General features: G+C 48.6%; 1 protein-coding gene across 1 annotated transcript; it reads left to right on the top strand.

Moving 5' to 3' along the window:
• The first annotated feature begins 446 nt into the window (after window positions 1–446).
• LOC123078458 (probable protein phosphatase 2C 6) lies at window positions 447–5,317 on the top strand. The gene is made up of 4 exons (XM_044500971.1): window positions 447–1,513; window positions 1,613–1,975; window positions 2,082–2,187; window positions 4,562–5,317. Exons 1-4 carry the CDS (start codon window positions 893–895, stop codon window positions 4,900–4,902), a joined length of 1,431 nt encoding a protein of 476 aa, XP_044356906.1. The 5' UTR covers window positions 447–892; the 3' UTR covers window positions 4,903–5,317.
• Window positions 5,318–13,897: the final 8,580 nt, after the last annotated feature.

The following is a 13,897-nucleotide window of genomic DNA, read 5'->3' as shown; positions in this document are numbered from 1 at the left end:
TTGGGCATCTAGCACCTAAACTCCCATGACAGCGTCCAGCAGGAGGGAGGGACACATGTCTGAGTCCGACGTGCAAGCAGCAGGCCAGGTGCGACAAGCTACACATTCATTATTGCTGCTGGCCAGGCCAATGCCGAGAAGCTCCCCGAGCCCAAGCCCAACCAACCGTACAGCGCCAGCACGGCGGCACACCACATGTAGGCCTAGGACTAGGAGGAGCACTAGTTACACTGTGCGCCCCGATGAACACGTCTCCCCAGGCCCACATGTAACACCCCACGCGCACGGCGTGGCGATTCGACACGCGTCCCCGGCTGCGCGCTGCTCGAGGCCTTGCAGCCGATCCGGCGATCCGCGTGTCCCATCCCACTGCCCCCTCGACATCTGTCCCCGCACACGCGCGCGCACAGGGAGGTGGACGTCAACTTTCCCCTCCCCTCCCCCCCTCCGCCTTCATCTTCACGGCGTCACCACTCCTTTGCTTTTACTGGTAAGTTCTAAACTGCGGCTGCTGCTGCTGCTGCTGCTGCGCTCTTCCTCTTTTCTCCTCTCGCCCGCCCGCGCGTGCTCCCGCCGTTGGTTCCGCACCGCTCGCTAGCTTCCTTGCTCGCGAGGGCACCGCCCGTGAGCCGTGATTCGGGGATTTGGATCCGCGCGGACCTTGGATTTCCCCTTGTTTATAGGCCGGTCGAGCGGTGCCTGGTACAGGCGTTGGGATTCGGCCTGGATCGGCGCAGATCTGGAGGCACATGAGGCGCCGGCGCTGGCGGGCGAGCATACGAGGATGTGAAGCAAGTTGTAGAGGGAGAGGGAGCGGATTCAGCGATGGGGTGCTTGGGTGGTGAGGCGACTCGGGGCGGTGATCCTGGAGGCACCTGTGGCGCCGGAGGAGATGGAGGACGTGGCCGTGGCTGCGCTCGCCACGGCGCCCACACCTGTGTTTAGCCCCGCCACGGCCGGGCTCACGCTAATCGCCGCCGCGGCTGCGGAACCGATTGCGGCCGTTGTGGCGGGGGCCATGGAGGGGGTGCCGGTCAGCTTTTCAGTGCCGCCGGTCAGAACCACCACGGACGACGGGCTGCCAACAGCAACAGGAGGGGAATGGGGAGAGGCCTCGGCAGCGGGGAGCCCGTGCTCGGTCACCAGCGACTGCAGCAGCGTGGCAAGCGCGGATTTCGAGGGGGTGGGTCTGGGCTTCTTCGGTGCGGGGGTCGAGGGGGGCGCGGTGGTGTTCGAGGACTCGGCGGCTTCTGCGGCCACCGTCGAGGCGGAGGCGAGGGTCGCGGCCGGGGGGAGGAGCGTCTTCGCTGTCGAATGCGTTCCGCTCTGGGGGTTTACATCAATTTGCGGCCGCCGCCCGGAGATGGAGGATGCGGTCGTCGCTGTGCCGCGATTCTTCGGCTTGCCCCTCTGGATGCTCACGGGCAACAATATGGTCGATGGACTCGATCCCATCTCCTTCCGCCTCCCCGCCCACTTTTTTGGTGTATATGATGGCCACGGCGGTGCACAGGTAACCCCACTATTAATGATACTATCACCTGCCTAGTTGATTTACTAGTTTCCCAAGTGAAACTACAACTTAGTTAGATTTTGCGTCATGCCTGTGCAGGTAGCAGATTACTGTCGGGATCGGCTCCACGCAGCGCTGGTGGAGGAGTTGAGCAGGATAGAAGGGTCCGCTAACCTGGGAGCTGTGGAGTTCAAGAAGCAGTGGGAGAAGGCGTTTGTGGATTGCTTCTCAAGGGTGGATGATGAGATAGCCGGTAAGGCGACCAGGGGAGGAGGGGGAAACGTGGGCACAAGCAGTGTCACTGCAATGGCCATGGCAGATCCTATAGCACCTGAGACCGTCGGTTCAACGGCGGTGGTCGCTGTCATCTGCTCATCTCATATCATTGTCTCAAATTGTGGAGACTCGAGGGCAGTGCTCTGCCGTGGCAAGCAACCCGTGCCGTTGTCAGTGGATCATAAAGTAAGCTCCCATGCTTTATGAGGCTTGTGTTATTTTCATTGTTGCCTTGAACTTTTGCTTCACATGTTAAGTAGATGTTGACTGGATTGCTCGCTCTGTCTTTCAGCCTAATAGGGAGGATGAGTACGCAAGGATTGAGGCAGAGGGTGGCAAGGTCATACAGTGGAATGGCTACCGAGTTTTCGGTGTCCTTGCCATGTCGCGATCAATTGGTATGCTAGCTATTCCTTTTCGGAACATCTGTTGTATTGGCATCAGTTACTGTTGGCATGAGATGGTATTTTGGATGCCTTTGGGATGTTCCATCAGTTCCTATTAAGCCTTGCGCTAAGCCTGTAAAAAAATTCCTACTAAGGCAGTACGATTCTGATTTAATTGCTTACCAAACGCCAAATGCTTTGCACTTCAGTTCTGGTCGTAAATCAATATGCAGTGTGCTATTTGTCTGGCTGTGTGCTATTTTATATGCTTACAAAGTTGCTTCTTTGTGATATAGTGAACTAAGGCATGCAGAAAAATCATCTTCCATGCATGAATGATGCTTGTTCTTGCTGGAAGCTGTTTAGGCGTCTAGCAGTCTTAGCATGACTGATTTATCTTCCAATTACCAGATGGCTTTTCTAATATCCTTGGAATTCAACGGTTTGTTGTTAGATTCTAGAGGACTGCATAGTTTGGTGTAATCTAGTATTTGGTATTGGGTAAGCATCCCGTAAAGGAAGTCATAATTGATTGACATTGTGCAGCCTTTATTGCAATATCGAACACACCAAAGTTGCTTATGCTTCAAAGGTTCTTATTCTTGCTCCACTTGTTTGGTTCTATCTTGATTCAAGCTTCTATTGGTCGAGGAAGATTTGGGTTCCCCTTTCTATATTTTGTTTTTGTAATATTAAAGCACGAATAATTAAATAATATACATTATCCTGAAATGGAATGAGACTTCCCTTTTGGAAAAATATTTTGGAATACGTGTCTATTAAAGTTCTCCTGATATTTAATAACCGACAGCCCTGGACTAGAATCTTGACCCCTTATAAACCTAGTTGCTGTTTTAGTTTGGCCGTGTGAGTGCTTCATGTACCAGTGTGTGAAATGCCTGAAGAATCTAACTGGTCTAAACTTAATATGTATACCAAAACCATTGGCAGTCTGCTCAAAGGTGGTATTGATAGCTATACTTTCTTTTTGTACTAATCCCAGTTTGAGCCTTGCCCTGCTTTAAGCTCGTGTATATCCTAACTGTTCACGTGTTAAGTTTCATTGAGGATACTGCAAGTTCTTCATTACATCCCTTTTTTTATATGTTTTGACTCACTATGCTACCATTGCACAATAGATGGTAATTGATCCTGTGTGAAATCTTTATTTTGGCTCACAACATTTGACGTTCTAGTGCTAACACTTAACAGAAAAATGGTCATATGGTAAACCCATCAACTACTTGTCTTTGGCTTCAATATATGCTTTTAGTCATGGTTATTTATTGAATAAGAAAAAGATAATGATATAAGTTTGTTGTTTTCTTCTGTCGTTGCACCATTCAATAAACACATGGTACTACTGTACTAGACACCTTTTAGTTGGTCCTGTATAAATTGTGTTGGTAACCGCTCATGCAGTACATCGGTACGGTACTTGTGCAAATACTCAGCACCTGCTGCTCCACTGTAGTATGTCATAACTAATTGAATTTGGTTGTATATCTGCATCAGTTTGTCTGTTGATCTTACAAATTTCTTGCCTACCTAGATTCACAGTTCTATGTGGAACTCCTCTTAGTTCTTTATTATGAGAACTGTACGCTGATCTTGACTATTCCCTGTTTGGATTTACTCTGGTATTCCTAGTTCCAAATTCGAATCAAGTCCCATGAGTCTGCGTGGTTGCTTTAGCCATAAAGTCCTGGTTTAGGCGTCTTATATTAACATCTAAGGTTTAATCTCGGAGCATAAGAAGAATGGTTGCCGAGTCTTAACTAATCATAAGCTCTGCTTAAACCTAGAGTCCTAGACGCAACAGAAGATTTAACACACAGCATGACAGATATGATATGACTTCTAGCTAGGAAACTATCACTGCTAAACGTCTACACATGCATGCATTAGTTACTGCTGGTCTTCGTCAACACACAACAACATGTTTGATCCTGGACTACAGGCATGATTTGTAAATTTTCTGGATGAATCTGCGGAATTTATCCAACCACATGAAATAGTTCACCTCTTTTAGCCTGCCCTTGTCAGTTGACTCTTGCAGTCTTTCTTGCCATTGAATATGCATCTCTGTAAGATAATCCCTCCGTCCCATAATATAAGAGCGTTTTTGACACTACACTAGTGTCAAAAACGTTCTTATATTATGGGACAGAGGGAGTAGTATTGTTTGGTGAGCTACTACAGTCGAGGCAGTTTCATTTATTTGGTACACTCACTGTTCGATCCTCTTTTACAATGAATTCCTACTTTTGTTGTGTAAGTTATTTTGTCTCCCTAAATTTTTTAGCTACAAAAACATATCGTGGCCTGATGTTTTATATATATATATATATATATATATATATATATATATATATACCTTTTACAGGTGACAGATATCTGAAACCATGGATAATTCCTGTCCCAGAGGTCACAATTGTTCCTCGGGCGAAGGATGATGAGTGCCTTATTCTTGCCAGTGATGGCCTCTGGGATGTACTGTCGAATGAAGAGGTATGCGATGTTGCCCGCAAGCGAATACTCTTATGGCATAAAAAGAACGGGGTAAACTTATCATCGGCCCAACGTAGCGGTGACTCCCCAGATCCAGCGGCTCAAGCAGCTGCTGAATGCTTGTCGAAGCTTGCTCTCCAGAAGGGGAGCAAGGACAACATCACGGTTATTGTGGTAGACCTCAAGGCGCAGAGGAAGTTCAAGAGCAAAACTTAAGTCATCTTGCTTGATGGACAGCCTCTATGACAAATTCCTAGGAATCTATATAGATTTGGAGAATCCAAATTCGATCAGTTTAGACTGTTGTGTTAGTACATTACTTAGCCCAGTTCGTTCTTTTCTTCCTTTTCAACATTTGGGCTGCCAAGGGCTGTATTCTTGTATACAGTACAGATTACGAAATTCCGCATCAGGGTTTATGTTTCCTGATGGCGTGGGTGATCCTGTTTTCTGTTCTTCCTTTGCTGCCCCTTATTCTTTTTGTTAAGCTGGGCCATCATGTATCTGGAAATGTATATTTGAGCCTGTAGGGTACAACAGGAACTAGTGGTATAAACTATTTTGTACTGCCTTCTCTGATACTATGGAATTCAGGTGGCAAACCTTCCTACTTATGCTGTGCCTCTGCCTACTGGGTAAGCCTTTCAGTGGGTGGGATTATGACAGCTCGTTGCTAACACGAGACACTTGTCGCCTGTGAAGTCCGGGGAACGCTTGAACCACTTTGAACTTCTGAACTCTAGTATTTATGTACTGTATTTACTAGTAAGCGTGCACGTGAAAAAATAATAAAACAAAAAATGTTCCAAAAATTATATAACAAAAAATTGTTCCAAAAATTATATGAACAGAATGAATACACAACGTTGTAATAATAAAACTAAAAATGTTCCAAAAATTATATGAACAGAATGAATACACAACGTTGTAATGTCGCCTGTATTTGTCCAAAGCTCCTTGGGCAGGTTGATCCACACAAAAAATGAAAATTACTATGCTAGTAGCCTATAAAAACATCAATGCGACGGTTCTTCTCCAAATTTTACTAATGCTAGTACTTCTAATGTACTCCCTCCGTTTCTAAATCTAAGTCTTTTTAAAGATTTTATTGTAGACTACATACGGATATATATAGACGTATTTTAGAGTGTTGATTCACTCATTTTGCTCCGTATATAGTCTTTAGTGTAATCTCCAGAAAGACTTTAGAAACGGAGGGAGTAGTTTGTTTTAAAATAGAGCAATGTAACCCATCTTCCCTTTGATTAAACCCAATGATTTTTTTACAATGGTATTTTTGCATCGAATACAATTTTGAACTCTCATAATTCATCAACCTGAAGAATGTTATGCTTAAGAAATTGACATCTGAATAATAGATCCAGTAAAAATATGTTCTAAAGATGTCCGCTTCAATTTCTGAATTCACTCTTAGGCTACATTTCCTTGGGGATAAAAACAGAACTCTTAATGGAAATTATACTGCTACTATGAAGTGATCCGTGCCTCCAGATCCACAAAAAATGGGGACCAAAGGTTGCCAGTCTGAAGATTGTCCATTGATGATCAACATATTTCTCCAGCATGACAGCCCTTTCTTCTCAGGTGCATTTAGTTCATTAGCTACAATAGAAGATTGCTCATCCGTGTTTTTGTCAACTATGTACGTCTGAATGCGAGTGGGCATGCTCTTGAAAATGAAAATGCTTTACCCTTGGTTATACAGTATGTGTTACGTGTTTGGAACCATCTCTAAGGGGTAAAGTCATCGGGTTGGATTTAATCAGGATAAGGCATGAGGAGGGCGACTCATATCGTACACTAGGTGTCTCGCTAGTGCTCCTTCCTGTGTGCCCGATTGTGCAATGTCGGAGGTTTACCCTTGGTTATATTTATTACAGTACGTGTTTAGGAGTAAGGCAAGAGGAGGAAGATCCAAATTGTGTATGCGAAAAATTCACTGTAGGTCACTAAACTTGAGCTGGTTGACAGTTTAGTATCACTACTTCAAAATACCCGGTTCATGTACTTGTTCACTTTGGTCCATTTATTGGCCAAGTCAGCGGCCACCAGCTCGCTTTGACCGCCACCTGGTCGTGTCTAGGGTGAATACTAGTCCATCCGGGTCTTTTTTTCTGTAAAAACGCCAGCGCGTCGAGTTCCTCCGCTCCCTCGGCCTCGGCCTCGGCCCCGACGACCTCGCCGCCTACCCGCTCGCCCTCGGCTGCAGCGTCCGCAAGAACATGGTCCCGTCCTCGACTACCTCGGCAAGATCGGCGTCCGCTGCGACGAGCTCCCGCACCTGCTCCGCCGCTACCCGCAGGTGCTCCACGCCAGCATCGTCGTCGACCTCGCGCCCGTCGTCAAGTACCTCCAGGGGATGGACGTCAAGCCCGGCGACGTGCCGCGCGTGCTCGAGCGCTACCCGGAGCTCCTCGGCTTCAAGCTCGAGGGCACCATGAGCACCTCCGTCGCCTACCTCGTCGGCATCGGCGTCGCCAGGCGGCAGATCGGCGGCGTCATCTGGGTAGCGATTTCTGGTCGTGAAGGGGGTCGACGCCGGCCGTTGGAGCCGAACCAACAGCGAAGCGGGCGCACGACCGCACGAGGGCACCGCCGTAGCATCCGATTCTTCCCACATGATCCAACCCCGCCTGCCGGCTCGGCTCGTGGGATGGGAGCATCATCCCGCGCCCGCCCGCCCGCACCGCCGCACGAGCCGGGCACGTAACGTAACCTCGCCAACGGTCGCCCTCTCCTCGTTGCCTCGCCGTCTTTATAATCCCGGGCTCGTCTGGGCATCACACACCACCGCCACATCACTCTACTCCACCTACCTGTCTCGCGCTCCTTGTTCACATCATCTCCCTTCGCTTTCCCTTCGGCGCTTCGAGAGAGAGAAGGAAGAAGGAAGATGGCGGACGAGGGGACGGCCAACTGCATCGACATCATCCTCGCCATCATCCTGCCGCCGCTCGGCGTCTTCTTCAAGTTCGCCTGTGGGGTGAGCGCCCGACCCAGCTCTGTCCCTGCCCCGCCCTAGCTGCACGTTTAACTTCGCAGTGGGCTCGTGATTCCGTCGAGAGTTGGGCTAATTGACTGCTCGTGCTGCTGAACTTGTTATGTTTCCCGGGTATTTTCTGTTCTGTAGAGTCCTCTGCAGAATTTACAAAGGCAATTTTTTCTGTATAAAAAACCTAAACAGATATAGTCTGTCGTGTGAACCACACAACAAATGATGCATCTTCCAAGCAAAAGAATTTTGCAAAACCAAAAGAGAAGCGCCCTGCAGCCTCTTGTTACTCCCATCTCTGTTCTAAAAACAGAGGAACCATCTTTTTTTGGTTCAGAAAACTGCGAGGAAAATCCTGAACTGACCTCTGCTTGTTCTGCTTCTTCTTTGTGCCAGGTGAACCATGGCGAACTTGTTCTGTGTCTAGTACAAGCCGTTTGTCTGAGACGCGAGCCACGGTTCATGGTGCTGCCTACGTGTGTGTTGATGCTGTTGTACATCTGTGTTGTTGTCCGTGCTTGATGATTAGCCTCCTCTCCTGTCACCTTCCCTTCTCCAGTGTAGTGTATCCATCCAGTTGTGTTGTTCCTCCGCGCATTTTCGTCGTCCATGTACTTTGAACTTTGATTAATTAATTAATCAATCAATTGATTGGTGGAGAAGTTTTCAGTTGTTCTCGAGCGTTCCTTGCGCAATTTTCCTTCCATCCGATTGGTTTTGTTGGTTGGCGAGTTCCCCGTGCTGTAGCGTTGGCGAGTTCCACGTTGCCGCCCTTGCTTTTACTATTTCCAAGTAAGCACGTCCATCACAGGCATAGCGCGGAACACCTTCAAAGAATTCTCAATGTCACCGCACTTGGCATACATGTCGACCAGAGCAGTACCGAGCTTCATGTCTACCTCAACCCTGTGGCTCTCGACAAACTAGTGTACCTCTGCGCCAATGGTCAGCGCCCCCATGTCGCTGCACGCCGAGAGCACGCTGACCATGGTGATGCAGTCTGGAGCGACGCGCGCCGCTCGCATCCTTGGACCGACGGCCCTTGGCATACGCGGAGATCATCGAGCTCCACGAGAAGGCGTCCCTGTCGCTTGTCGCGTCGAATATCTCCCTCGCCATGCCGACGTCCCCTCTCACGGCGTACCCGTGGATCATCGTGTTCCAGGACACCAGGTCCCTGTCCCGCATTCCGTCGAACACCCTCCTCGCCTCCGGCACCTCGCCGCGCGCGACGTAGGACACGAGCATGACGTTGCAGAGGAACACGTCCCGGCGGGGCGCCTCGTCGAACGCGACGCGCGCGAGCTCCGCGCGGCCCGACTTGGCGTACATCTCGACGAGCGCGGTGCGCACGAAGAGGTCGGCGGCGGCGAAGCCGGACCTGACCGCGCGCGCGTGGAGCGAGGCGCCGAGCGGCCGGGTCGCGGCGGAGGACGAGGCGAGCGCGGCGGAGGGCGAGGGAGAGGGAGAAGGAGTTGGCGAGGAGGCGGGGCGCGCGCGGGAGGAGCCCGCGGAGGACGAGCAGGGCCTACAGCGGGAGCGAGGCGCGGAGGTAGGCGTGCATGACGGTGCTGACGACGAACGGGTCCGCGTCGGCCGACTTGACCAGCCGCGCGTGCGCCGCCAGGTGCTCCGGCCGCGGCGGACGCCGATCTTGCCGAGGTAGTCGAGGACGGGGACCATGTTCTTGCGGACGCTGCAGCCGAGGGCGAGCGGGTAGGCGGCGAGGTCGTCGGGGCCGAGGCCGAGGCCGAGGGAGCGGAGGAACTCGACGCGCTGGCGCTTTTACAAAAAAAAAACCCCGGATGGACTAGTATTCACCCTAGGCACGACCAGGTGGCGGTCAAAGCAAGCTGGCGGCCGCTGACTTGGACAAGTCAGCAAATACGTAGACGAAATCGTATAAATGGACCAAAGTGAACCCCGTGCGCAAGAACATGGACCGTAGTTCGGGTATTTTGAAGTAGTGGTACTAAACTGTCAACCAGCTCAAGTTTAGTGACCTACAGTGAATTTTTCTCATTGTGTATATGGTGTCCCTCCCTGAGCTCCTTCCCATATGCAAGGTCGGATGGTAGGGGCGTCATCTTTTCTAAACGGTCGTTAACGTTCGAAACTTATTTGGTCTGTTTCCATCTGCTCGGCTCATAGGGCTCATAGGTGCTACTTGGTCGGATTTAGGGATATCTATTCAGCCTCTGACTGTACTCCTTTCGTTTCTTTTTGACTTCACCTGACAAGTTTATTTGAGATCAAACTTTGTGAAACTTGACCATGACTACCAAACGGACTACTTGGATACACTAGTAGAAAACCTACCTTTGATCCGGAGCATTACTCCTGGCCGGGTTTGGGCTCGAGACTAATGCTCACATTAGTCCTGGTTCCAACAGCCAGGAGCGGGCACAGACACGACCAGGATCAATCCCGGTTCAAATGGGATCTCTAGTCCCGGTTGGTGATACCTTTAGTCCTGGTGGGTATCACCAACCGGGACTAGAGATAGACCTTTAGTCCCGGTTATATCTCTAGTCCCGGTTGGTATCACCAACCGGGACTATAAGATATCCCTATATAAAGTTGCTTCGTCCAGCCTGAGTCCAATCTTCTCCTTTCTCTCCTCTCTGTTTCCTTCCCCTAGCTCGAGTTCATCCTTCATTTTTGCCAAGATTTGTCAAGATTGGAGGCATCCCATCTATCCAAGGGTTCTAAAAGGATAGCAACTTCATCCTTTCATCTCTCATTGCTAGTTTAGCTCATTTCATGCTCTATAAGTATAGTGATTTGTGGGTTTTAGTTTGGGAGTAATTATGTGGGAGTTTATTTGATTTATATGCAATTTAAGCTCAAATTAACTTCTTAGTTTGCATATGTGTAGGTGCGGTTTACTTAGTGCCTTCCCGTCCCCGTCCTCACCGCCGTCGCCCGCGCCGTCCCGTCGCCGGCACCACCTTGGTGAGCCTCTTGTTCTTATCCTTTTGTAAAAAAAATCTTATCTGTATTGTGAGAACCCGAAAATTATTTTCAGACCCTCCTGTGTACATTTGTCAATCCAGGATCAACTTGACAACACAGCGAAATGATACCATTGCAGAACATTAAAACAAGTATAAGTTTAATAACTCTTGCCACAAGGCATACATAGTGAAATGTCTCATGACATTTATTACAACCAGAAACACAGCGGCATATATAAATACGTAGCGACTCCATCTCCGCCCAGGCAGTCGATGTAGTCAACGTGTCCTCACTCCTCAGGATCATCATAATAGTCGTAGTCGACGCCCTCGTCTTCATAGATCTCTATTGTTCAACAAAAGTATTGCCATGAGTACGTTACGTACTCAACATGCCTCCCACGGGGAAGGACCTAATAGCTACATGTGGCTTCAAAGAAAGGTTGTATGGCTCATTTGCATAAAGCTAATTTTGTTTGACAAATAAAGTGATGCGGAGCATCCTACGGACATCACCATGTCAAGAGTCCATTTGGCAAGTGACACGTGCGACATCTACTTCACACACATAAAGGTGAATCATCTCCTTTACACGTGTTCACTTGACCCCTTCGAGGATGGTATACTACTTGACACCCCTCTCGTGTGCATGCATAGGTATTGTCGGAACGCTGCGGACGAGGAGTGCAAGCGCCAAGGAACACCTACACCATCCGCGAGGGAAGCATGGAAGAGAAGACGGAAGAAGCGGATCAGCCAAGTCCGGGATGAGCGGTACTACCGCCCACACCAAGCGGTACTACCGCCCCACCTGTGTGCGCAGCCGCGGGCCCTTGGCCTTGTATCCCTCTCCCACTTACCCCCTTCGTGGCTTAGACTATAAATAGACCACCTCCACCTCCTTTCTGGGATCAGCTAAGAATAGACACAAATCATAGAGCTTAGCTCATGTACCTCCCCTTGTGGGATTCCTCTTGAGAGAGAAGACTCCATTGGAGTACAAGACCTCCATTGGAGAAGATCCCTAGGGATTCAAAACCCCTTTGAGGGAAGGATCTACCTAGATCATCAAGCCCTCATCCCCTTCATAGGATTTGGGATGAACTCTACCATGTATCTTTTTTCCCTTTGATTGTTCATGTACCTTGTGGATCTTGTGTGTTTGTTGGTCTAGTGGATGTGTGATTGGACTTGTTCTTGAGTGTTCCTCTTGTTTTCTCTCTTGTGTTCATCTTGTTCTTGGGGATTCCCCCTCCAATTCGTGAAAGATCTTCACTTAGGGTTCCACCCTATAACATCTTGGTATCATGAGCCATGGTTTCTCACGAAATTGGAGCCCCCCTTCTTGTTCTCTAGCCTAATTTTGTTGTGTTCTTCCCCAATTTCGAAAATTCCCCACCAAAAATAGCCCCATTTTTTTTTGTGATTTGTTAATTTGATGAAGTTTTGTTGGATTTGATCCATGGATTTGCTTGGTTTCGAGTGGATCTAGCATCTCCCCAAGTTCCCCCACCTTCCATCCACGAAATTCATCAAATTTGGCCACCAAAATCATCCATTTCCGCCCCAAAATCGCGCCCCGATTCGATCAGCGAAGAATCCCGACACGAGCGGTACTACCGCCTATAAGCGGAACTACAGCCCTATCGAGCGGTACTTCCGCCCAGCCCAGTTTCAGCCTAAAACTGCCGAAAAATCCCGACACGAGCGGTACTACTGCCCATCCCAAGCGGTACTACCGCCCTTCCAAGCGGTACTACCTCCCTTCCAAGTGGTACATCCGCCCCTCCCAGTTTCAGCGTTCCGAGTTTCACCATTTCGGCCATAACTTTCGCTCCCGGAGTCCGATTTTCACGTTCTTTAGCTCGTTGAGTAGCTATTGACATCCCCCATCCATCTAGATAGGTTCCAACACCATTTGACTCCATCAAATTTTTCAAAATTTGGAAAGTTTGCCTAGGCCCTCCACCATATCATCCGCATAGCCACCACCGACCACCGCAACCTAACCCATTTTGTTCCATATAGCATTTGAGGTTGTTTGAGTTGTGATTCGCGTCTCCTAAGGTGTTTCGGCTACTTAGGGACCATTGCTTCAACTCCGACACCGTGTATAGTCCACCACCATAACCCCCACTTCCGCATTGCGTCTCAAAACCCATCATCGCATTCCCGCAATCCCATTGAGTTTCCGCAACCACCGCCGCTTTTCCGCTACCACCATTTGACATTTGCCTTTGGAGATTTTGAGTTTGCGGTTTTTACCGTTTTCTAAGGTGTTTCGGCTACTTAGGGATGGGTCTACATCATCTTGGTATCTACATCAAGAACACCGCCACTCATCATCGCTACGAGGTCGTCTTCGACATCGACCACTTCACCAATTTGACACCCTAACCGTAAGCAAGAACGGTAACCTCTATATCATCTTGGTATCGTGGTATCCCATCATTGTACATTCTTGCCATTACATTGTTAACCCCTTAGCCCATTTTGCGTCACTTGCCTATCGAGACTAGCCTTTGAGTATTGCCGGCAACGTTACTTGTGCACATTAGTGATCATCGATCTACACCTCCCATTGCATAAATACCATATCATCTTGGTATCATCATATCATCCTTTGTGTCACAAGATTATTCCCGCATATACACAATTGCTATCTTGGTTTGTGCATTTCGCATTGTGGCCATATCAAAAAAAAGAAGAAGAGAATAAAGCTTTTAAGCAAAAGAGAAGAGCAAAGAAGCTTATAAGCAATAGCCATAGCATCTTACCACATTGCATAAGATTGTCATATCCGATCATCTTGGATCATCTTAAGAGAAACACCGGGAACCATACATACACAGCATACTTGGGATATAAAGTTTATCCATTTTGCATCTTATAGGTTGTGCACAAGTGTCGTATCCGCCTATTGAGCAATCGTGCTAGCGTCTCTCTTGAGTTGTGCAACACGAGCGTTTTCCGTGGATTCCACATTTTGTGCTCATTCCTTGGTTGCACGACCCCATTTATCTATCTGTGTGTGTGTTTCCGTGTGCCATTCAATGCTATTGGTCTACTTGTTTCACTTGCCAATTTGTGAATCTCTTTCAACATTATTGACTCTTGCTAACATTTTGCATCAAATTTTTTTTGTGCCACTATCCTCACCGAGCTCCTCCATAAGCTTTAGTTTGTAGGTGTGAGTGAACAAGTCCGGTACCAATTCCACTATTCTTTCATCTCACATTGA

Source organism: Triticum aestivum, chromosome 3D (assembly GCF_018294505.1).
Source record: "Triticum aestivum cultivar Chinese Spring chromosome 3D, IWGSC CS RefSeq v2.1, whole genome shotgun sequence".
Taxonomy (NCBI): domain Eukaryota; kingdom Viridiplantae; phylum Streptophyta; class Magnoliopsida; order Poales; family Poaceae; genus Triticum; species Triticum aestivum.
The sequence above is the reverse complement of the archived record's forward strand: the minus strand, read 5'-3'. Positions and strand labels throughout refer to the sequence as shown.

Coding starts and splice junctions, on each gene's coding strand:
- LOC123078458 (XM_044500971.1), top strand. CDS start 893: ATGGAGGACGTGGCCGTGGCTGCGCTCGCCACGGCGCCCACACCTGTG. Junction 1,976..2,081: donor CGTTGTCAGTGGATCATAAA/GTAAGCTCCCAT, acceptor TCTGTCTTTCAG/CCTAATAGGGAGGATGAGTA. Junction 2,188..4,561: donor TGCCATGTCGCGATCAATTG/GTATGCTAGCTA, acceptor TACCTTTTACAG/GTGACAGATATCTGAAACCA.